At 41.8% G+C, this 24,598-nt stretch overlaps 2 protein-coding genes across 8 annotated transcripts in view; one reads left to right on the forward strand and one right to left on the reverse strand.

Annotated features, from left to right (window-relative positions):
- Window positions 1–24,598, forward strand: part of prima1 (proline rich membrane anchor 1) — a 349,594-nt gene that overhangs the window by 210,597 nt on the left and 114,399 nt on the right. The gene's annotated exons all lie outside the window — the stretch shown is intronic.
- The window catches only part of LOC140476150 (protein unc-79 homolog), a 229,188-nt gene that overhangs the window by 47,739 nt on the left and 156,851 nt on the right, over window positions 1–24,598 (reverse strand). For all 7 annotated transcript variants that reach the window (XM_072568293.1, XM_072568292.1, XM_072568291.1 and 4 more), the window contains 6 exons: window positions 15,704–15,806; window positions 14,302–14,442; window positions 14,066–14,104; window positions 4,975–5,087; window positions 4,771–4,856; window positions 4,409–4,582 (listed from right to left, as the gene is read on the reverse strand). In XM_072568293.1, the coding sequence (XP_072424394.1) occupies window positions 4,409–4,582; window positions 4,771–4,856; window positions 4,975–5,087; window positions 14,066–14,104; window positions 14,302–14,442; window positions 15,704–15,806 (656 nt within the window). The remainder of the gene's footprint in view (window positions 1–4,408; window positions 4,583–4,770; window positions 4,857–4,974; window positions 5,088–14,065; window positions 14,105–14,301; window positions 14,443–15,703; window positions 15,807–24,598) is intronic.

Raw genomic sequence — 24,598 nt, forward strand, 5'->3', positions numbered from 1 at the left:
GTTTGTTCATGAAATGACATCAGACTTTATTAGGTGGGGCAATTTCTGGTTCAACCTTGGATATAACATTAGTTTTACTTTTAACTGGTGTACTAATGAACGAGAGATTTTTAATTTAAAAATTTTTATAATTGAAATATGGGTGGGCAAGGCAAATGCTGTCATGAAGTGAGCTATACATGGAGGAAAGTACACCAACTCAAAATCAACTGTTCAGATCAATAATGTATTAAATGTGTTATCAATGTTGTTAACCCCGCAATCAATCACTGCTGCCGCACACCACAGAATATATTTTTCTTCTCTGGTAATATTTTCTGTTAACTTTGCACTGGTGGGACTGGTATGAGAGTTACCATATGGCAAGTTCCACTTGTGGGCAATGTGATTTGAGTGGAATTGATCTGTTATTTTATTTAACTGACTAGCTCCACGTGTTAAAGTCCTCTGGCTGTTAGTGCAATGCTGTAAAGCTACTGCCTTTGTTTTAGGGTTTTCCTGTTGCATTTTAGGTTATTGTTTCAAACTCTCACAACCATTAAGTGCTCTGATTTCCAGCATCGGCATTCCTCACTTTCTACTAGCTACAAACTTAACTCTTGGATTATTTTGGGTCTCATTGTTCAGCTACACAATGGGCAAAATTGCTAAATTACAACAGTGCAATGATGTCTATAGAAGTAGTGCTTTGGGTTTTTCCTGTGAATCTGTTGTGGAGAATATCCAGTTTTGAATACAGTATCAATTCTGTGTTTCACAGATGTTGCACGTACAATTTCTCAAGAATAGCTGGTTTCTCACTTTAATTTCCTTTAGAGTGTAACATTAGATTTGCATTCCATTACAGTGAAACATGCTGTTTGTCGTACAATCTCAATTGGTTAAAATCCAACAACTATAATAAATCACTGCTTCAGGAAATTGGAACATGTAATTTATGCAACCAGTATACTATATATTCTTTTAGACTATTGTTTAAATGGTATAGTAGCACAGCATTTTACAGTAACTTCACTGTACAGCTCTTATGAAAGTAGTACTGTTACTGAAAAATCAGTTCGCCAATCAATTGCTCATTCTTCTTCTGGATGTCAAAGGAATAACATCAGGACAAAGTAGCAGTTCATATTTGACTAATATACAATAGCTAGTTTCTCCCTAATGTACATTACAGTTACTCTATTTTGGAGCCAATCAAAACTGAGAGGAAAATCTCAAAGCACTACTTCTATAGACGTCATTGCACTGTTGTAACTTAGCAATTTTGCTCATTGTGTAGCTGAACAATGAGACCCAAAATAATCCAAGATTTCTGTTTGTAGCCGGTAGAAAGTGAGGACTGCAGATGCTGGAGATCAGAGTTGGGTGTGTGGTACTGGAGAAGTACAATAGGTCGGGGAGTCCGGGGAGTGGGAGGGTTGATTTTCGGGCATAAGCCCTTCATCAGCAATTCCTGGTGGGGGGTTTGTGCCCGGGGTGTTGATTCTCCTGCTACTCGGATGCTGCCTGGCCTGCTGTGCTTTTCCAGCACCACACTCTCAACTTCAATTTGTAGCTAATGCAGATTTAGCTAACTCTCAGCCAAAGGATACAATTGGCATCATTGCCCTGGGGTTAGGGAAGGGAGGGGGAAAAATAACCTTTAGGATTCCCAAATTCTGGGGATTAAATGTTTGAAGGTTCAGCAAGAATACAATCAATGTTATGATACCTGCTGTGAAATAGCCTTATCATATTTGCAGCACCCACTTCCAAACAGAGAAAAAACCCAACTAGAGCGAGGATTGCTGTCTATGGAACAGTTCACCAGGAACCTGTCTCTGACTTTTGAAGAAGAAAGGGTAGAAATCAACTAATTCTTGTAAGAGATGGGAATAATACAAGCAGGGTGTATATAATAATATTTGTAGGTTTAGCTGGAAGCTGAGTACAACAAAAGTGGTTAGTACTGCTGCCTCAGTGTCAGGGACCTGGTTCGATTACTGCGTCCGGCAACTGTCTATGTGGAATTTGCACATTCTCCTACTGTTTGCCTGGGTTTCCTCCCACAGTCCAAAGATGTGCAGTTTAGGTGAACTGAGCATGTAAAATTACCCAGTGTTCGGGGATGTGTAGGTTAGGTGAATTGGCCACGTAAAATTTACCCACAGTGTTCAGAGATGTGTAGGTTAGGTGCATTAGTCAGGGGTAATGTAGAGTAATAGGGTAGGGGAATAGGTCTAGGTGGGTTACTCTTCGGAGGGTGTGTGTGGACTTGTCGGGCCAGAAGGACCTGTTTCCATACTGGAGGGATTCTATGATGTGGAAGTGCTGATGTTGGACTGGGGTGGACGAAGTTAAAAACCACACAACACCAGGTTACAGTCCAACACATTTACTTGGAAGAACTAGCTTTCAGAGCACTGCTCCTTCATCAGGTAACTAGTAGGGCAAGATCATAAGACACAGAAGTTATAGCAATTTATAGTGTCATGCAATTAAAACAATATATTGAACAAAACTAGCGGGATCTTGATCAGATGGGTCAATGGGCTGAAGAGTGGCAGATGGAGTCTAATTTAGATAAATGCAAAGTGCTGCATTTTGGGAAAGCAAATCTTAGCAGGACTTATACACTTAATGGGAAGGTCCTAGGGAGTGTTGCTGAACAAAGAGACCTTGGCGTGCCGGTTCATAGCTTCTTGAAAGTAGAGTCACAGGTAGATAGGATAGTGAAGAAGGTGTTTGGTATGCTTTCCTTTATTGGTCATAGCATTGAGTTTAGGAGTTGGGAGGTCTTATTGCAGCTGTATAGGACATTGGTTAGGCCACTTTGGAATATTGCGTGCAATTTTGGTCTCCTTCCTATCGGAAAGATGTTGTGAAACTTGAAAGGGTTCAGAAAAGATTTACAAGGATGTTGGAGGATTTGAGCTATAGAGAGAGGCTGAATAGGCTGGAGCTGTTTTCCCTGGAGCATCGGAGGCTGAGGGATGACTTCATAGACGTTTATAAAATCATGAGAAGTATGGATAGGATAAATAGACAAAGTCTTTTCACTGGGGTGTGGGAGTTCAGAACTAGAGGGCATAGGTTTAGGGTGAGAGTGGTAAGATATAAAAGGGACCTAAGGGGCAAGATTTTCATGCAGAGATGGTGCGTGTATGGTATCAGCTGCCAGAGGAAGTGGTGAAGGCTGGTACAATTACAATATTTAAACGATATCTGGATGGGTGTATGAATAGGAAGGTTTTAGAGGGATATGGGCCGGGTGCTGGCAAGTGGGACTAGATTAGATTGGGATATCTGGTTGGTGTGGACAAGTTGGTCTGATTCGATGCTATTAAGTCTTTCGTCTTTTAGAGTGGGCTGCAGGTTTCGGTTCATTAATATGTAAATCTCAGAACTTCTTTTAATTCACATTCTCAAGACAACTTAGTGTTTTATAAAAAAAGGTGACATATCAGCTCAGACGTTTGTTCAATGTATCATTTTACTTGCATGACACAGTGATATTTTGCTATAAATTCTGTGTCTTACGATCCTGCCCCACTAGTTATCTGATTAAGGAGCAGCGCTCTGAAAGCTAGTGCATCCAAACAAACCTGCTGAACTGTAAACTGGTGTTGTGTGATTTCTAATTTCATAAAATATTAGTTCCTGTTCAGTTTTGATTCGCTGTCCAACTCTTCAAATGTCTATTAAATTAAGTGACCTGTTCAGACATTTGCAAATCATTTTGCCAAACATACAGAGCCAAACTGGATAAGGTTATAAACTGATATTGCATTAGCTGTTATCTTTTGCTTACAATTATGCAGCTTGCGAATTTAAATGATTATAGTATGTACCAACATTGAGCATGCTATTACGTGCTTCCATGCCTGATTAGGTATACAAAGTTGAGAGAGGCTGGCAGGACTTAAATTATTTAATGCGTCCTCCATCTCCTAGAAGACAAGGTGTATTGTGGCTGAATCTGGTCCTGCAAGTAATTCTAAAAATGATTTTGACATGAGGAACAATCAATAATGGCACAAAACATTTACAGCAGTTGATTGTCAGTCATCATTTAACTGGTGCATTTGCCGTGGCAATGTTTCTCATCAGAGGTCACTTTCTAAATAATCAGCACTCTCTTTTCATACAGTATAAAATGTCGTTCTCCTTTTGTATTTTGTCCCAATGAGTGCAAGATAAAAAACTTCCACAAAATGTGCCCTTTCTCAGCTTTACTCAAGTTCTGTACAATCAGATAACCATTGTACATGAACAGGAAGTCTTCGGTACAGCCATGTAGTTTTCTGCTAACCACTCAATATACAACTAGATTTATAATATAAATATGCAGAAAAATATCATACTTAGTTTGTCATATTCATTCATTTATATGTCCAGATGGCATATGGATCATTAAATTCTTCCTTACCTTCAATGGCAGTATACACGGCAGTTTGGTCAGAAATGTTTGAAACTGATTGCATATTGTAGTCCACAGATTGCTGGGTAAATCCATAGGCAGAGCTTCCATGTAAGTGGCTATGTTATCTAAACAGCGAAGCATGGCTCCTCCTGCTGGCAGGTTCTTCTTGTTGTTTAAACCCTGTGCCACATTTGTATCACAAATATTCAATGTGATGCCGCATTAAACAAAGACATACTTTATTTAACAGTTATCGCTTTTCACCTGGAATAATAGTTAATTATTTACTTTTTCTCTATAACATGGTATTTCCTAAATTTGCCAAGAAGGATTTCTAACTTATATTTTCTTTCTAAGCTCTACAATACCTCCAGTAGTTGATTCAATGCCGCCACTGAACTCAGCTCATTAAAGTCCATTAGAGACGAGGCCAAAGTTCGAAGGAAGCTTCCATCTAACATCAAAATAAAATTACAGTTTCAAAACGTATTTACGCATTTGGGAAACTGTAAAATATTGGTACTCTGCATCAAAAGGCCACTGCATCAGATATTTATTATAAATTATCATACCTTTAATGTTGCTTTGGAAGAGCTGTGGAAGTATACCATTGGGAGCAAGCTGATGAAAAATGCAGCGTAAAAATTGCTTTGCCACACCAGCAGCATTGCCAGGAATCATCATGCTTAAAAAATATAATATGTATATTTCACAATTTGTTAAAAATTTATGCAAACATCAACCACGCAATGTCATATTTTAGAAGGAAATGCAAAAATAGCATTCCAAACTTGACAAAGAGATCATGAAAAAATCTGAACACATTACTTCAAAACAAAGCCCCTAATTTCTCATAAAGAGAACAGCATGTACATATAATGAAGGATTTGCACCACGTAGGTCCTAGGTTTAATCCACAGTCTGTAATAAATCAACTGATTACAAATGAACCAGCAGGACAGGTGGCACAAAATCATGACAGAATTGGAGTATTAATTAGGTGCTTAACTGTGTGAAATTGGTTTTGATTGATGATTTATCCACGCTATTTATAAGAGCAAGCGAAAATTGTATTGGTTGGATTGCAGGTACAAGACATGGAACGGAATGATTTTATTTGAAGAGATTCAAGTGTATCAAGATTAGGTTCCAGATTAAGACCTTCCTATCGCTTCTTTCCCACAACCCCTCTGACTGACTCCTCGCTCATCTGAGACCAATATCCTGCTCCTTTGATTTTGTTCCCAATTACCAACTAAAACTCAATCTCCCCTCCTGGGCTTGCTGACTTGTTAAAAGTTCTCACTCTTCAGATGCTATTCCTCTCTCCTTTAAGTCTACCATCATCATAATTCTCCTCAGAAAATCCTTTTTGATTTTATTTGATGTATTATTGTCACATGTACTGAGATACAGTGATAAGTAATGTCTGCATGTAATCCAGTTCAATCATACCTTATGTAATAGAAAAGAATGCAAAAAATTGTATTACAGCTAACGAGAAGATGCAGGAAAAGGTCAACTCTAATGTATGAGAGGTCCATTCTTAAGTCTGATAACAGTGGGGAAGAGGCTTCTTGAATCTTTTGGTGCATGTTTTTAAGCTTGTGGGTCTTCTGCCCAATGGAAGAGGGTGGAGAAAAGAGTATAATCAGAGCAGGAGGGTCCTTTGATTATTTTGGCTGCTTTCCCAAGGCCATGGGGATATAGATAATAGACAATAGACAATAGGTGCAGGAGTAGGCCATTCTGCCCTTCGAGCCTGCACCACTATTCAATATGATCATGGCTGATCATCCTTAATCAGTATTCTGTTCCTGCCTTATCTCCATAACCCTTGATTCCACAATCCTTGAGAGCTCTATCCAACTCTTTCTTAAATGAATCCAGAGACTAGGCCTCCACTGCCCTCTGGGGCAGAGCATTCCACACAGCCACCACTCTCTGGGTGAAGAAGTTTCTCCTCATCTCTCTCCTAAATGGTCTACCCTATATTTTTAAGCTGTGTCCTCTGGTTCGGCACTCACCCATTAGCGGAAACATGTTTCCTGCCTCCAGAGTGTCCAATCCTTTCATAATCTTATATGTCTCAATCAGATCCCCTCTCAGTCTTCTAAACTCAAGGATATACAAGCCCAGTCACTCCAGTCTTTCAGTGTAAGGTAATCTCACCATTCCAGGAATTGACCTCGTGAACCTACGCTGCACTCCCTCAATAGCCAGAATGTCTTTCCTCAAATTTGGAGACCAGAACTGCACACAGTACTCCAGGTGTGGTCCACCAGGGCCCCACCAGAAGAACCTCTTTGCTTCTATACTCAATCCATCTTGTTATGAAGGCCAGCATGCTATTAGTCTTCTTCACTACCTGCTGTATCTGCATGCTCACCTTCATTGACTGGTGAATAAGAACACCCAGATCTCTCTCTGTACTGCCCCCTTACCTAAATTGATTCCATTTAGGTAGTAATCTGCCTTCCTGTTCTTGCCACCAAAGTGGATAACCATACATTTATCCACATTAAACTGCATCTGCCATGCATCTGACCACTCACCTAACCTGTCCAGGTCACCCTGTAAGCTCCTAACATCCTCATCACATTTCACCCTGCCACCCAGCATAGCATCACCAGCAAATTTGCTAATGTTATTACTAATACCATCTTCTATATCATTAACATATATTGTAAAAAGCTGCGGTCCCAGTACTGATCCCTGCGGTACCCCACTGGTCACTGTCTGCCATTCCGAAATGGAGCTGTTTATCACTACTCTTTGTTTCCTACCAGCCAACCAACTTTCAATCCAAGTTAGTACTTTGCCCCCAATACCATGGGCCCTAATTTTGCTCACTAACCTCCTATGTGGGACTTTATCAAAAGCTTTCTGAAAGTCCAGGTACACTACATCTACTGGATCTCCCTCGTCCATCTTCAGAGTTACATCCTCAAAGAATTCCAGAAGATTAGTCAAGCATGATTTCCCCTTCATAAATCCATGCTGACTCTGACCTATCCTGTTACTATTATCCAGATGTGTCGTAATTTCATCCTTTATAATAGACTCCAGCATCTTTCCCACCACTGAGGTCAGACTAACTGGTCTATAATTTCCGGTTTTCTCTCTCCCACCTTTCTTAAAAAGTGGTACAACATCAGCCACCCTCCAATCCACAGGAACTGATCCCGAATCTATCGAACTCTGGAAAATTATCACCAATGTATCCACGATTTCTCGAGCCACCTCCTTCAGTACCCTGGGTTGTAGACCATCAGGTCCTGGGGACTTATCAACCTTCAGACCTAACAGTCTCTCCAACACCAATTCCTGGCAAATATAAATTCCCTTAAGTTCAGGTCCTTCAGCCACTGTTACCTCTGGGAGATTGCTTGTGTCTTCCCCATCTGAAGTACCAATTCAATTCTTCTGCCATTTCTTTGTTCCCCATAATATATTCCCCTGTTTCTGTCTTCAAGGGCCCAATTTTAGTCTTAACCATTTTTTTTTGCCTTTCACATACCTAAAAAAACTTTTACTATCCTCCTTTATATTATTGGCCAGTTTACCTTCGTACCTCATTTTTTCTCTGCGTATTTCCTTCTTAGTAGACCTCTGTTGTTCTTTAAAAGCTTCCCAGTCCTCCGTTTTCCCACTTATCTTTGCTATGTTATACTTTTTCTCTTTTAACTTTATATGTTTCTTAACTTCCCTCATCAGCCATGGCCACCCATGCCTCCTCCTAGGATCTTTCTTCCTTTTTGGAATGAACTGATCCTGCAACTTCTGCATTATACACAGAAATATCCGCCATTGTTCCTCCACTGTCACCCCTGCTAAGGTATTGCCCCATTGAACATTTGCCAGCTCCTCCCTCATAGCTCCATAGTTCCCTTTATTCAACAGAAATATTGTCACTTCCGATTGTACCCTCTCCCTCTCAAATTGCAGATTGAAGCTTATTGTATTTTGGTCACTACTTCCCAATGGCTCCTTCACTTCGAGGTCCCTGACCAATTCTGGTTCGTTGCACAATACCAGATCCAGAATTGCCTTATCTCTGGTCGGTTCCAGCACCAGCTGTTCTAAGAATCCATCTCTGAAGCACTCCACGAAGTCTCTTTCTTGAGGTCCAATACCATCCTAATTCTCCCAGTCTACCTGCATGTTGAAATCCCCTATAACAACTGTAGTAACATCTTTGCGACAGGCCAATTTCAGCTCCTGATTTAAGTTACATCCGACATCCAGACTACCGTTTGGGGGCCTGTAGATAACTCTCAAGAGGGTCTTTTTACCTTTAGTATTTCTCAGCTCTATCCACACTGACTCTACATCCCCTGATTCTAGGTCCCCCCGTGCAAGGGACTGAATATCATCCCTTACCAAAATGGCCACCCCACCCCCTCTGCCTGTCAGTCTGTCCTTACGATAGCATGTGTAGCCTTGAATATTTATTTCCCAGGCCCTGTCCACTTGAAGCCACATCTCAGTTATCCCCACAATATCGTATCTGCCAATTTCCAAAAGAGCCTCAAGCTCATCCATCTTATTTCTGATGCTTCGTGCATTCATGTATAGTATTTATAATTTGTTACTGCCCTCACCCTTCCCATCAACTCCTATTTCACTGAACCTTACAGTATGATCCCTTTCTGAATTTTCTGCCTCATTGATACAGTTGTCTTTCCTGACTTCTCTTGCTGTAACTTTCCCTCCAATTTCCTTCTTAAACATCCAGTCGTCGTCCCCCCCGCTACTTAGTTTAAAAGTAGCTGTGTTGCAGTAGCAAACCTGCCTGCCAGAATGCTGGTCCCTAACCTATTAAGGTGCAAACCGTCTCTCTTGTAGAATTTATGCTTACCACAAAACACACGCCATCTGATGGAGTCAATGGATGGAAAGCTAGTTGGCATGGATTGGGCTACATTCACAACTCTGTAATTTCTTGCAATCTTGGGCAGAACAGTTGCTTTACCAAGCTATAATGTATCCTGATAGGATTCCATTGGGTATCTGCAAAAACTGGGAAAAGTCATTGTGGACACGCTGAACTTCCTTAGTCTTCTGAGGAAAGGCAGTCGTTGTGCTTTCTTGACCATAACATTGTTGGGGATGGACCAGAACAAATTCTTAGTCATATTTACTCCAGGGAACTTGAAGCTCTCAACCATCTCCACCTCAGCATTGTTGATAAAGACAATGATATGACCTCCACTCCACTTCCTTAAGTTGATGACCAACTCTTCCATTTTGCTGATGTTGCAGGAGAGATTGGTGCCTTTACACCATGTCACTAAGCTCTCTATCTTGTTCCTGTACGCTGTCTCATTGTTTGTTTAGATCCAACCACTAAAGTGTGTCATCAGCAAACTTGAAAATGGAGTTGAAGCAGAATTCAGCCACACAGTTGTGAGTGAAAAAGTAGTATAGTAAGGGGCTGAGTATTCAGCCTCACAGGGCACTGGTATTGAGGATTGTTGTGGAGGAGGTGTTGTCACCTATCCTTACTGGTCGCGGTCTACAGGTCAGGAACATCCAGCTGCAGTTAGGGGAACAGAGTCCTAGGTCTCAGAGATTGCAGATGAGTTTGGTAGGAAATGTGTTGCTGAACATGGAGCTACAGTTAATAAATAGGAGTCTGACACAGGTGCCCTTGTTATCCAGATGTTCCAGGAATGGGTGCAGGCCAGGGAGATGGCATTAGCCATGGATCTAGATTAGATTAGATTAGATTACTAGATTAGATTACTTACAGTGTGGAAACAGGCCGTTCGGCCCAACAAGTCCACACCGCCCCGCCGAAGCGTAACCCACCCATACCCCTACATCTACATTTACCCCTTACCTAACACTATGGGCAATTTAGCATGGCCAATTCACCTGGCCTGCACATCTTTGGACTGTGGGAGGAAACCGGAGCACCCGGAGGAAACCCACGCAGACACGGGGAGAACGTGCAAACTCCACACAGTCAGTCGCCTGAGGCGGGAATTGAACCCGGGTCTCAGGCGCTGTGAGGCAGCAGTGCTAACCACTGTGCCACCGTGCCGCCCATCTGTTGTGACAGGAGGTGCATTGTTGTGGATCAAAGCAAACAGGAGGCTGGATTTGATCTGGGCCATTACTAAGCTCTCAAAGTACTTTATAATGATGGAGGTCAGAGCCACTGAGCAGTAGTCATAGAGTCACTGAGTCATAGAGATGTACAGCATGGAAACAGACCCTTCAGTCCAACCCGTCCATGCCGACCAGATATCCCAACCCAATCTAGTCCCACCTGCCAGCACTTGTCCCATATTCCTCTCAACCCTTCCTATTTATAAACCCATCCAAATGCCTCTTAAATGTTGCAATTGTACCAGCCTCCACCACATCCTCTGGCAGCTCATTCCATACATGTACCACCCTCTGCATGAAAAAGTTGCCCCCTAGGTCTCTTTTATATCTTTCCCCTCTCACCATAAACCTATGCCCTCTAGTTCTGAACTCCCCGACCCCAGGGAAAAGACTTTATCTATTTATCCTATCCATGCCCCTCATAATTTTGTAAACCTCTATAAGGTCACCCCTCAGCCTCCGACGCTTCAGGGAAAACAGCCCAGCTTGTTCAGCTTCTCCCTATAGCTCAGATCCTCCAACCCTGGCAACATCCTTGTAAATCTTTTATGAACCTTTTCAAGTTTCACAACATCTTTCCAATAGGAAGGAGATCAGAATTGCACGCAATATTCCAACAGTGGCCTAATCAATGTCCTGCACAGTCACAACATGACCTCCCAACTCCTGTACTCAATACTCTGACCAATAAAGGAAAGCATACCAAATGCCTTCTTCACTATCCTATCTACCTGCAACTCCACTTTCAAGGAGCTATGAACCTGCACTCCAAGGTCTCTTTGTTCAACAGCACTCCCTTGGGCCTTACCATTAAGTGTAAAAGTCCTGCTAAGATTTGCTTTCCCAAAATGCAGCACCTCGCATTTATCTGAATTAAACTCCATCTGCCACTTCTCAGCTCATTGGCCCATCTGGTCCAGATCCTGTTGTAATCTGAGGTAACCCTCTTCACTGTCCACTACACCTCCAATTTTAGTGACATCTGCAAATTTACTAACTGTACCTCTTATGCTCACATCCAAATCATTTATGCAAATGACAAAAAATAGAGGGCCCAGAACCGATCCCTGTGTCACTCCACTAGTCACAGGCCTCCAGTCTGAAAAACAACCCTCCACCACCACCCTGTGTCTTCTACCTTTGAGCTAGTTCTGTATCCATATGTCTAGTTCTCCCTGTACTCCATGAGATTCAACCTTGCTAATCAGTCTCCCATGGGGAACCTTGTTGAATGCCTTACTGAAGTCCATATAGATTACATCAAGTTTGTGAGACATGATTTCCCACGCACAAAGCCATGTTGACTATCCCAAAGCAGTCCTTGCCTTTCCAAATACATGTACATCCTGTCCCTCAGGATTCCCTCCAACAACGTGCCCACCACCGACGTCAGGCTCACTGGTCTATAATTCCCTGGCTTGTCTTTACCGCCCTTCTTAAACAGTGGCACCATGTTTGCCAAACTCCAGTCTTCTGGCACCTCACCTGTGACTATCGATGATACAAATATCTCAGCAAGAGGCCCAGCAATCACTTCTCTAGCTTCCTACAGAGTTCTCCGGTACACCTGATCAGGTCCTGGGGATTTATCCACTTTTAACCGTTTCAAGTAATCCAGCACTTCCTTCTCTGTAATCTGGACATTTTGCAAGATGTCACCACCTATTTCCCTACAGTCTATATCTTCCATATCCTTTTGCACAGTAGATACTCATGCAAAATATTCATTTAGTATCTCCCCCATTTTCTGTGGCTCCACACAAAGGCCACTTTGCTGATCTTTGAGGGGCCCTATTCTCTCCCTAGTTACCTTTTTGTCCTTAATATATTTGTAAAAACCCTTTGGATTCTCCTTAATTCTATTTGCCAAAGCTATCTCATGTCCCCGTTTTGCCCTCTTGATTTTCCTCTTAAGTATATTCCTACTTTCTTTATACTCTTCTAAGGATTCACTCGATCCTGTCTTTACCTGACATATGCTTCCTTCTTTTTCTTAACCACACCCTCAATTTCTTTAGTCATCCAGCATTCCCTATACCTACCAGCCTTCCCTTTCACCTTGACAGGAATATACTTTCTCTGGATTCTTGTTATCTCATTTCTGAAGGTTTCCCATTTTCCAGCCATCCCTTTACCTGCAAACATAGTCATTAAGGCACATTTCCTGATTTTTCTTTGGCACCATGATGATGATGGTTTTGACGCAAGTAGGAAACACATAGTAAGGAGATGTTAAAGATATCTGCAAATACTCCCACTAGCTGGTCTGGGCTCGCTTTGTAGCCCATAACAACATGGCCACAATCAGCATGCATTCGTGTGGTTAGTCTGAAATGCTAATTTAGTCTGGTATTGTCTCTTGGTGTCCCTGAATGGATTTGCAAAGGTAGTACCTAGATTTCCTGTACAGGTCAGGGTCACCTGACTTGAAAGCCTCAGACCTGGACTTCAGTAGGGAGTGGGTCTTCCGGTTCATTCATGGCTTCCTTAGGGAACACTTGGACTAACTTCTTTGCCACATGGTCCTCTACACACTTATTGACGAAGCATACACATTTAGGTTGGTCACTGTGCTCTTGAATATGGACCAGTCCATCAACTCGAAGCAGTTAGGTAGGAGCTCATCCATTACCTCAGACCTGCGCTGTAGGACTTTCTGTACCTATTCTTGATCCCACCATTCTTGCAAACTGCTGCCCATCTCCAACTTCCTTTTTTTTCTCCAAAGACCCTGAATTTGTTGCCTTCCAAATTAGTGCCAATCTTTCCTGAAATTGCATGTTTGAATCCCTCCAATTAGTTGTTTGCCTGCCTCCTCCTTGCCAAGGCCTGAGACAAATGGCTGCATACTGTGCCATTTGTGGCTGAAAATTGTAAATGTGGGTATATTTCTACTATACAAGCCTGACTGGCATATAAAGCAATCTTGTTCCACATTCATTTATAGGCCTGTATTGAAACAGCATCAGGAGGACCATGGCCATTCAAGAGGTAGCCACAAAGCCAGCCCACCTCCCTCCTTTGAAGCGTGTCGTCAATTTTAAAATGCAGGCATCTTGTTTTCAGGTATGAAATAGACAAGCAGCAGTTCAAAGTCTACCAAATAAAAATCTCCAGCCTGTCTCCTCTCTGCAATAAAAGGTATTTGTAGATGTATGAAAGAAAAAGGGTCAAACAATTGCTGCACACTGCACTATGAATAAATGGCAAACTCAGAGTGTAATCGTGCATTCCTGCTCTGAACCATATGCTGGTGACATGTTCCCTTCAATGAAGCAGGAAACATCAGACAGACAGCCCTTCTGGTTCAATGCAATTCCATCTATTCCTGGCCAAAACAGCAGCATTACTGAAAATCAATGATCAACAAAGACCAATGACTCTTCCTTGTCCCTCAGCTACTGAACAAAGACATGAAAAGAAGTACAAAAGGCTTAAATCGGTTTTATGACGGGCGATGGATTCAGGGTGGGACATTTTGCAAAAAATAATAGAAACACAAAAGTTTTTGCATACATTATTATAACAACAAAGGCAAGCAAATACCTTTCTGCTTGACCAGAGAAAAGAGTGCTTGACGCCAATCTGAAACAAAAAATCATCAGGATTGTTACTCATTAGCACACAACAAATGAGTTACTCAGTTACTTTCACTTCGAAACAATGATTCATGTGTCAGAAAAATACAGGCATTGCTGTTTTGATAAAATATTCACTGTAGGCAACTCATTTTCATAGTTTCATTAACACAGTTCAAACAAGATATTACGAACTGTGGTTACCTTCCAACTGACTGCAGAATATCAAGCAGCAAGGGAGCAGCTAAGTCTGGGCTCAAGTGAGTGAATGTTGAAAGTACAACAATAGCCAACCCCAACGTTTCTTCATCATACTCTTCAAGAACAGCCCCACAGTCAAGACATCTGTAACAAAGAATGAAAATGTTAGAATCTTCTTCAACACTAAAAGTATAAGTCTGGGTGTGAACTATAAGTCCACTATCTATGAATTCAAATTCCACAATAGCAGTCTGTAAAACTTACAAAAGCTGGATTAAGAATTCATGGGGCCTTGGGTGCCAAGAGCATTTGGAACCTATCCACACATCTACAATAAGGAGCACTTGGCCTTACATGCAACCAACTTGCAAAATTAGGTTGACCTGGTTCTGACAATCTTCTTAACTGTGATAAGGTTTGATGAAGTAATTGTTCTTTGTTATGTGAATTTCATCAGTAGCTTCAAATCTGAATGGGAGTCATTGATGTAGATTAAAAGTATAAGTGTTAATCCTACCAAGAAAGCATCCTAAATCAGTGTGGTCCATACACCACAAAAACTGCTGAATTGTCCTATAATTCACTCCATCATAACATCATGTGGTTCAAAGAGGCCTGTGGGCCCATTGACTCTGTACTGATATACTGTTACCCACACTAGCCTCACTGTCTTGCAGAAGGCCATAGTCTTGAATGTTATGGTTCCTCAAATCCCCTCTAAATCTCCTGCTGTTCACTTTAAATTATGCCCCCTTGTTAGTGACTCTTCAACTAAAGGGAATATCTGCTTTCTTTTACCCAGTCCATGTCCCTCATAAGCTCGTACACCTCTGTCAGGTATTCCCCGAACCTTCTCTAATCTACATGAGATTCTGTGCAATTACAAAAGTATAATGTTACTTGGTGGAGTTATGACATGCATAGTTACCATGTGACAACTCCGTACCACTTATACAATATTCAATTCTTATTTCTATTTATTTTGCATTTGGTCCCCTTTTAGTAAGGTATTGTATGCTGCATTTTACCGCACTGCTTCTACCTTCAAAAGCTGTAAATATTGAGGGGGCCATTTTCCAGCCACACTCTCTTGTTTCTCAATGCAACTTATAAAATCACACTAGTAGTTTATGAACTTCCTCACTGCCAACATTTATCCAGAACGATGAGGCTAAGCAGTAAACAAAAAAAAATAGCAAAGCACAGTTCTCAATGGTGCAAGTGAGTTATGCCTAAGTCTTTGTAAAACAACTCCTTCACAATATTTGATTTGAGAATTGCTTTAGCAGGCAACATCTTTAAAAATGCAAGTCCATTTCATGTGCCTTCACTTTTCCTACATCTGCAATTCATGTTTTATAATCCTTCAGATGAAGTCATAAAGGCAGTTAATAAATTACCTTACCTGTCAGACATTAGTGTTGGCTGATCATCTGTAAATTCTTCTGGTGCAGGAACAAACATACTGACTATGCTCTGTGCTGAAAGCAAACTAGATTTTGTTGCACCTGTAAAGATAAAAAGCAGTTACAAACGCTGGAATGTGTATACAAGCGAAATACTAAAATACTTAAATCTGTCTAAAGAAGAGCGTTTTTGCTCACTTTTCACAAGATTTAATACTGTAAAAATAAATAAAGTCATAAAGAACTTTTCCAAATTACAACGAACATAATCAAATTAGTAAAACTGCTTTCAAGCATCATTTTACAAGTTTTATGTTAGTGGGAACTTGGTGAGGCATCCAGCCAGAACTTAGATTCTGTGCTTAACAATGAAATTAAATGGTGTCAGGTAAAGCAACATAACAAAGCTTTGTGTTTGGTATTGTAAAACTGTTTGGTAAAAGCACCACAAATTTGGCTCTGTTGTCGCAAAACACAGTTGAATTGAGAGATGGAACCTTTTAAATATTTTACCAAACTTTTAAGTGACAAAATCTTAGCTGATTAACTGACTAATCTTTGTTGATGAATGTGACATCTGTTATTGAACATGGAAGGAAGTAGAATTTTTGAAAAGTGTAAGAGTAAAGTCATATAGTGGATTTACAGGGGTACAGATGACCTTCCCTCAGCTATTATGTCCACTAGTTGAAAAGTGTGGTGCTGGAAAAGCACAGCAGGCCAGGCAGCATCTGAGGAGCAGGAGAATCGGCGTTTTGGGCATAAGCCCTTCATCAGGCTTATGCCCGAAAAGGCGATTGTCTTGCTCCTCGGATGCTGCCTGGCCTGCTGCGCTTTTCCAGCACCACACTTTTCAACTCTGGCCTCCAGCATCTGCAGTCCTCACTTTCTCCTATTATGTCCATTAGCACAGCACCAATCAGAAATCTGGTACTCACATTCTAAGAGATTAGTGGCCACTATGGGACTAAAAGGAGAGCAGAGGAAGACGTAATAATGTCTTATAGTCCCTGGATTTGCCTGAAGTCTATCAATGGGCAAGGTTGGGAGACTCCCGCAAGGGGAGAGCTGAGCTCAGGTGAGAGTGAGGGGGGTACAAACAGGGGTACAATCATGTAATGCCCCCCCAATGGGCATAGGGAACACCCGCCCCCGAAACGCTTTCCCCCCAACCAAAAATGAGCACCAGAGGCAAACCGAGGTACTTATTTAGTAGTGAACTGCCTACTTAAGTGTTTTAATAGCTGGACGTCAGGCAACCTGTCCGATATCTTACCCTATCCCTGCAAGATGAAGGACAGGTTGGGATTGGCAGGAGGGTCCTGGCAAACTGCTTTCATTTATGTGCACCCCTGCTCTTAAATAAATTAGCGGGCTGAAGAGCAGAACATACATAAGAGAAGATTGAAGGGCTCACTTGGATTGGTATATCCGTAATAAACATTTGCACTATGAATGGGTGCATATTCAACATAATGCTTTGTTTAGTTTTATAAATTACAAATGCACATGTCTGTAATCATTTATGAGGAGAAAGTGAGGACTGCAGATGCTGGAGATCAGAGCTTTAAAATGTGTTGCTGGAAAAGCGCAGCAGGTCAGGTAGCATCAAAGGAGCTGGAGAATCGACATTTCGGGCATAAGCCCTGACATTCTGCGCTTTTCCAGCAACACATTTTTAAGCTATAATCATTTATGACATGCCAAAATAGGCCTTAAGAATTAAGATTAACTGCTTTTCTTGTATGTAGCCCAAATTAGTGGACCAACAGACTTTTTATCAAAAATATATTTCCCAATTATATCCTTAAGTTCACTAATTATAGAAAAGTGTGCATATCGGGCCTTTCTTAAAATTGAGTGTAATGTGCCTGTACATTTGGATGTCATGTCTATGTACTTGATAATTGCAATGCCAATGGATAAGTACCAACCTGAATACTCACAGAAACAGTGAAAGATCAATGCCACAGAATGGGATGATTTAACCCACTGAGCCTTGTGTCGCAAATGGGAAGATGGAAGCAAAGTTTTCAGATTTGATAAGGCCAGTGGACAGAAAAATAAAACAACAAAAGGGTCTTCCTGCTGCTGAGTTCAGCAAGTCCAACTAGCTCATTTCAATGGAGCTGTCAGCAATATACTGGAACCAATAACTTTGAAATAGCAGTAGTCATATCAGAGAAACAGCTGGAGTGTTATTTCCCAAATGAAATTGACAGCTAATTAACTGCATAGACATAGAGTCATAGAGTCATAGAGATGTACAGCACGGAAACAGACCCTTCGGTCCAACCCGTCCATGCCGACCAGATATCCCAACCCAATCTAGTCCCACCTGCCAGCACCTGGCCCATATCCCTCCAAACCTTTCCTATTCATATACCCATCCAAATGTCTCTTAAATGTTGCAATTGTACCAGCCTCCACCACATCCTCTGGCAGATCATTCCATACACGTACCACCCTCTGCATGAAAAAGTTGCCCCTTAGGTCTCTTTTATATGTTTCCCCTCTCACCCTAAACCTATGCCCTCTAGTTCTGGACTCCCCGACCCCAGGGAAAAGACTTTACCTATTTATCCTATCCATGCCCCTCATAATTTTGCAAACCTCTATAAGCACACCCCTTAGCCTCCAACGCTCCAAGGAAAACAGCCCCAGCCTGTTCAGCCTCTCCCTGTAGCTCAGTTCCTCCAACCCTGGCAACTTCCTTGTAAATCTTTTCTGAATCCTTTCATGTTTCACAATATCTTTCCGATAGGAAGGAGACCAGAATTGCATGCAATATTCCAAAAGTGAACTAACCAATGTCCTGCACAGCCGCAACACGACCTCCCAACTCCTGTACTCAATACTCTGACCAATAAAGGAAAGCATACCAAATGCCTTCTTCACTATCCTATCGACCTGCAACTCCACTTTCAAGGAGCTATGAACCTGCACTCCAAGGTCTCTTTGTTCAGCAACACTCCCTAGGACCTTACCATTAAGTGTATAAGTCCTGCTAAGATTTGCTTTCCCAAAATGCAGCACCTCGCATTTATCTGAATTAAACTCCATCTGCCACTTCTCAGACCATTGGCCCATCTGGTCCAGATCCTGTTGTAATCTGAGGTAACCCTCTTCGCTGTCCACTACACCTCCAATTTTGGTGTCATCTGCAAATTTACTAACTGTACCTCTTATGCTCACATCCAAATCATTTATGTAAATGACAAAAAGTAGAGGGCCCAGAACCGATCCTTGTGTCACTCCACTGGTCACAGGCCTCCTGTCTGAAAAATAACCCTCCACCACCACCCTGTGTCTTCTACCTTTGAGCCAGTTCTGTATCCAAATGGCTAGTTCTCCCTGTATTCCATGAGATCTAACCTTGCTAATCAGTCTCCCATGGGGAACCTTGTCGAACGCCTAACTGAAGTCCATATAGATCACATCTACTGCTCTGCCCTCATCAACCTTCTTTGTTACGTCTTCAAAAAACTCAATCAAGTTTGTGAGACATGATTTCCCACGCACAAAGCCATGTTGACTATCCCAAATCAGTCCTTGCCTTTCCAAATACATGTACATCCTGTCCCTCAGGATTCCCTCCAACAACGTGCCCACCACCGAGGTCAGGCTCACCGGCCTATAGTTCCCTGGTTTGTCTTTACTGCCCTTCTTAAACAGTGGCACCACGTTTGCCAAACTCCAGTCTTCCGGCCCCTCACCTGTGACTATCGATGATACAAATATCTCAGCAAGAGGCCCAGAAATTACTTCTATATCTTCCCACAGAGTTCTTGGGTACACCTGATCAGGTCCTGAGGATTTATCTACCTTTAATCGTTTCAAGAAATCCAGCACTTCCTCTTTGTAATCTGGACATTTTGCAAGATGTCACCATCTATTTCCCCACAGTCTATAGCTTCCAGATCCTTTACCACAGTAAATACTGATGCAAAATATTCATTTAGTATCTCCCCCATTTTCTGTGGCTCCACACAAAGGCCGCCTTGCTGATCTTTGTGGGGCCCTGTTCTCTCCCTAGTTACCCTTTTGTCCTTAATATATTTGTAAAAGCCCTTTGGATTCTCCTTAATTCTATTTGCCAAAGCTATCTCATTTCTCCGTTTTGCCCTCTTGATTTCCCTCTTAAGTATATTCCTACTTTCTTTATTTTCTTCTATGGATTCACTTGATCTATCCTGTCTATACCTGACATATGCTTCCTTTTTCTGAACCAAACCCTCAATTTCTTTAGTCATCCAGCATTCCCTATACCTACCAGCCTTTCCTTACACCCTGACAGGAATATACTTTCTCTGGATTCTTGTTATCTCATTTCTGAAGGCTTCCCATTTTCCAGCCGTCCCTTTACCTGCGAACATCTGCCTCCAATCAGCTTTCGAAAGTTCTTGCCGAATACCGTCAAAACTGGCCTTTCTCCAATTTAGAACTTAAACTTTTAGATCTGGTCTATCCTTTTCCATCACTATTTTAAAACGAATAGAATTATGGTCGCAAAAGTTATAAAATCAATCATAAAACGTAATGCTCTTCACATTGTACCAGATATACAGTATATTAGTACTAGAATAAAAAAGCTATTCTAGTACTCATACACTGTATATCTGGTACAATTCAAACAGATTCTATCAGCAAGACTCCAAATATAATATCCACATGATGGTTAAAATTTATCATGGCTTTTTATCTGATTTTTATTTTAAACTCTGCATTAATTTTGACTTCAGAAATCAACATGAATTTTCCTATTTGTTGCAGCAACTTACAGAGAAACAAATGACGTGTTTTTTTCTTCATTCCTGAGATGTGAGTGTTACTGGCTAAGCCAGCATTTTGCCTATCTCTTATTGCTCTGGATAAAGTGCTGGTGAACTACATTCTTGAATCACTGCAGTCCTTGTATTGTGCGGACACCTACGGTGCTGCTAGAGGAGTTCCAGGATTTTGTCCCAAAACAATAAAGGCACGACAATACACGCCCAAGTTAGGTTGGGATGTGGCTTGCAGGTGAACTTGTATGTTATGGTGTTCCTATGTATCTGCTGCCCTTGTCCTTCTAGATGGTAGAAATTGTGCGATTGGAAGGTTCTGTCTGAGAAGTCTTAGTGAATTACAACAGTGAATCTTGTAGATCATATACACTGCTGCTACTGTGCGCCTGTGATGAAGGGAATGAACGTTTGTGGATGTGGTGCCAATCAAGCAGGCTGCTTTGTCCTGGATGGAGTCATGCTTCTTGAGTGTTGTTGGAGCTGCGCTTATCCAGCCAAGTGGGGAGTTCAAAGTAGATGGTGGAATAAAAAAGTCAGAAAATGTGCAAAACCTTCACCAAAGTAATTAAAATCACAAATTGCAAAGAAAACAGATGGGAGGAGGCTCATGTATAGCATAAACAACACTGGCAAAAACCATCTGTGCCAAATGGTCTGCTCCTGTGCCATTCTTACAACTTAATGAGTGGCACAGGAGCAGATTTAGAAAGGATGCGATCTAGTTTAGAACATAGAACATTACAGCGCAGTACAGGTCCTTCGGCCCTCGATGTTGCACCGACCTGTCATACCAATCTGAAGCCCATCTAACCTACACTTTTCAATGTACATCCATATGCTTGTCCAATGACGACATAAATGTACTTCAAGTTGGCGAATCTACTACCGTTGCAGGCAAAGCATTCCATACCCTTACTACTGCCTGAGTAAAGAAACTATCTCTGACATCTGTCCTATATCTATCACCCCTCAAGTTAAAGCTATGCCCCCTCGTGCTCGCTGTCATCATACTTGGAAAAAGGCTCTCCCTGTCCACCCTATCTAACCCTCTGATTATCTTATATGTCTCTATTAAGTCACCTCTCAACCTTCTTCTCTCCAACGAAAACAGCCTCAAGTCCCTCAGCCTTTCCTCGTAAGACCTTCCCTCCATACCAGGCAACATCCTAGTAAATCTCCTCTGCACCCTTTCCAAAGATTCCATATCCTTCTTATAATGCGGTGACCAGAACTGTACACAATACACCAAGTGCGGCCGCAGCAGAGTTTTGACAGCTGTCGCATAACCTCATGGTTCCGGAACTCGATCCCTCTATTAATAAAAGCTAAAACACTGTATGTCTTCTTAACAATCCTGTCAACCTGGGTGGCAACTTTCAAAGATCTGTGTATCTGAACACCAAGATCTCTCTGCTCACCTACACTACCAAGAATCTTACCATTAGCCCAGTACTTGGCATTCCGGTTACTCCGAACAAAGTGAATCACCTCACATCTGTCTGCATTAAACTCCATTTGCCACCTCTCAGACCAGCTCTGCAGCTTATCTATGTCTCTCTGTAACCTACAACATCCTTCATCACTATCCACAACTCCACCGACCTTAGTGTCTGCAAATTTACTAACCCACCCTTCTACGCCCTCATCCAGGTCGTTTATAGAAATGACGAACAGCAGAGGATCCAACATCGACCCTTGCGGTACACCACTAGTAACTGGACTCCAGGATGAACATTTCCCATCTGTCTTCTTTCAGCAAGCCAATTACTGATCCAAAATGCTATATCTCCTACAAGCCCATTCCTCCGCATTTTGTACAATAGCCTACTGTGGGTTAACCTTCTTGAATGCCTTGCTGAAACCCATATACACTACATCAACCAGTTTATTCTCATCTCCCTGTTTGGTCACCTTCTCAAAATCTCAATAAGGTTTGTGAGGGACAACCTACCCTTCACAAAACCGTGCTGACTATCCCTAATCAAATTATTCTTTTCTAGATGATTATAAATCCTATCTTTTATAACCTTTCCCAACAGTTTACCAACAACTGAAGTAAGGCTCACTGGTCTATAATTACCAGGGTTGTCTCTACTCCCCTTCTTGAACAGGGGAACCACATTTGCTATCCTCCAGTCTTCTGGCACTATTCCTGTAGACAATGATGATTTAAAGATCAATTCCAAAAAGCTCAGCAATCTCCTCCCTGGCTTCCCAGAGGATCCTAGGATAAATCACATCCGGCCCAGGGGACTTATCTATTTTCACACTCTGCAGGATTTCTAATACCTCCTCCTTGTGATCCTCAATCACACCTAGTCTAGTAGCCTGTATCTCAGTATTCTCCTCAACAACATTGTCGTTTTCTAGGGTGAATACTGTCGAAAAATGTTCATTTAGTGCTTCCCCTGACTCCACACACAACTTCCCACTACTATCCTTGATTGGCCTTAATCTTACTCTCATCATTCTTTTATTCCTTAAAGACCTATAGAAAGCCTTAGGGTTTACTCTGATCCTATCCGCCAACAACTTCTCATGTCTCCTCCTGGCTCTTCTGAGCTCTCTCTTTAGCTCTTTCCTGGCTACCTTGTAACCCTCAAGCGCCCTAACTGAGCCTTCACATCTCATCCTAGCATAAGTCTTCTTCTTCCTTTTGACCAGAGATTCCACTTCCTTCGTAAACCACGGCTCCCGCGCTCTACAGCTTCCTCCCTGCCTGATAGCTACATACTCATCTAGGATACTCAGGAGCTTTTCCTTGAATAAGCTCCACATTTCTAATGTGCCCATCCCCTGCAGTTTCCTTCCCCACCCTATGCTTCCTAAATCTTGCCTAATCGCATCGTAATTGCCTTTCCCCCAGCTGTAACTCTTGCCCAGTGGTATACACCTATCCCTTTCTATCACTAAGGTAAACATAACAGAATTGTGATTGCTATCACCAAAATGCTCACCTACTTCCAAGTCTAACACCTGGCCGGGCTCATTACCCAGTACTAAATCTAATGTGTCTTCGCCCCTTGTTGGCCTGTCTACATACTGTGTCAGGAAGCCCTCCTGCACACACTGGAGAAAAACTGACCCATCTATAGTACTAGTACTATAGTGTTCCCAGTCAATATTTGGAAAGTTGAAGTCCCCCATGACAACTACCCTGTCTCTCTCACTCCTATCGAGAATCATCTTTGCTATCCTTTCCACTACATCTCTGGAACTTTCGAAGGCCTATTGAAAACTCCCAACAGAGTGACCTCTCCTTTCCTTTTTCTGCCCTCAGCCCATACTACCTCAGTTGACAAGTCCCCAAACATCCTTTCTGCAACTGTAATAGTGACCTTGACCAGCAATGCTGCACCTCCCCCTCTTTTACCATCTTCATCTAATTGGGATCTCAGTTTGTTCCAACGTACTTCACAATGACTTCACTGTTGTTATGTAGATAATTCTACATACAGCAAAATCCCATAAGCAGCAAATGTGATGGATGGTTAGTTAGTCTGGTTAAAATCATGAGAAGAACCCTCTTGTGGTGCAGTGATAGCAGCCTTACCTCTGGACTGGGATGCCAGTGTTCAAGTTCCACCTGCTTCAGAGCTATGTAAAAATATCTCTGAATAGGTCGATTAGAAAAATAGGTTGGGATGCGAAGGAATATTTGATAGGGAGAATTTCTACTCTCCAAATGATGCCATTACATCCACTTTAACAGAGAAACAGGCAACTTAAATGATTTAAAATACAGCAGCTACACTCCTTCAATACCATGTGTCGATCTAGATTACATATCAAAACCTGCAGTGGAACTTAAATCACCACCCTCTGATGCACAGGTGTGAGTATTATCAACTGAATCAAGCTGACAGCTGGCTGCAAAACATCATAGAAACCAGCATTATGCTTAACATTGAGGACAGCTAACAGTAAAGTGCTCTGAAAATTATATGTGTTTGGAAATAAAATGCAATTAGGTTAAAGAGCTAAGTGAATGGAGCAGTATCTTTTGTTTTTCTTCAAGCAGTATACTAAAAATAACTTTTTGCACGTTTGAGCTTTTACTTTTATTTGTGACGCTCTTGTGGTAAATTAACAAAATGCAGGGAGTGG

This window comes from Chiloscyllium punctatum, chromosome 4, assembly GCF_047496795.1.
Source record: "Chiloscyllium punctatum isolate Juve2018m chromosome 4, sChiPun1.3, whole genome shotgun sequence".
NCBI classification, from domain to species: Eukaryota; Metazoa; Chordata; class Chondrichthyes; order Orectolobiformes; family Hemiscylliidae; genus Chiloscyllium; species Chiloscyllium punctatum.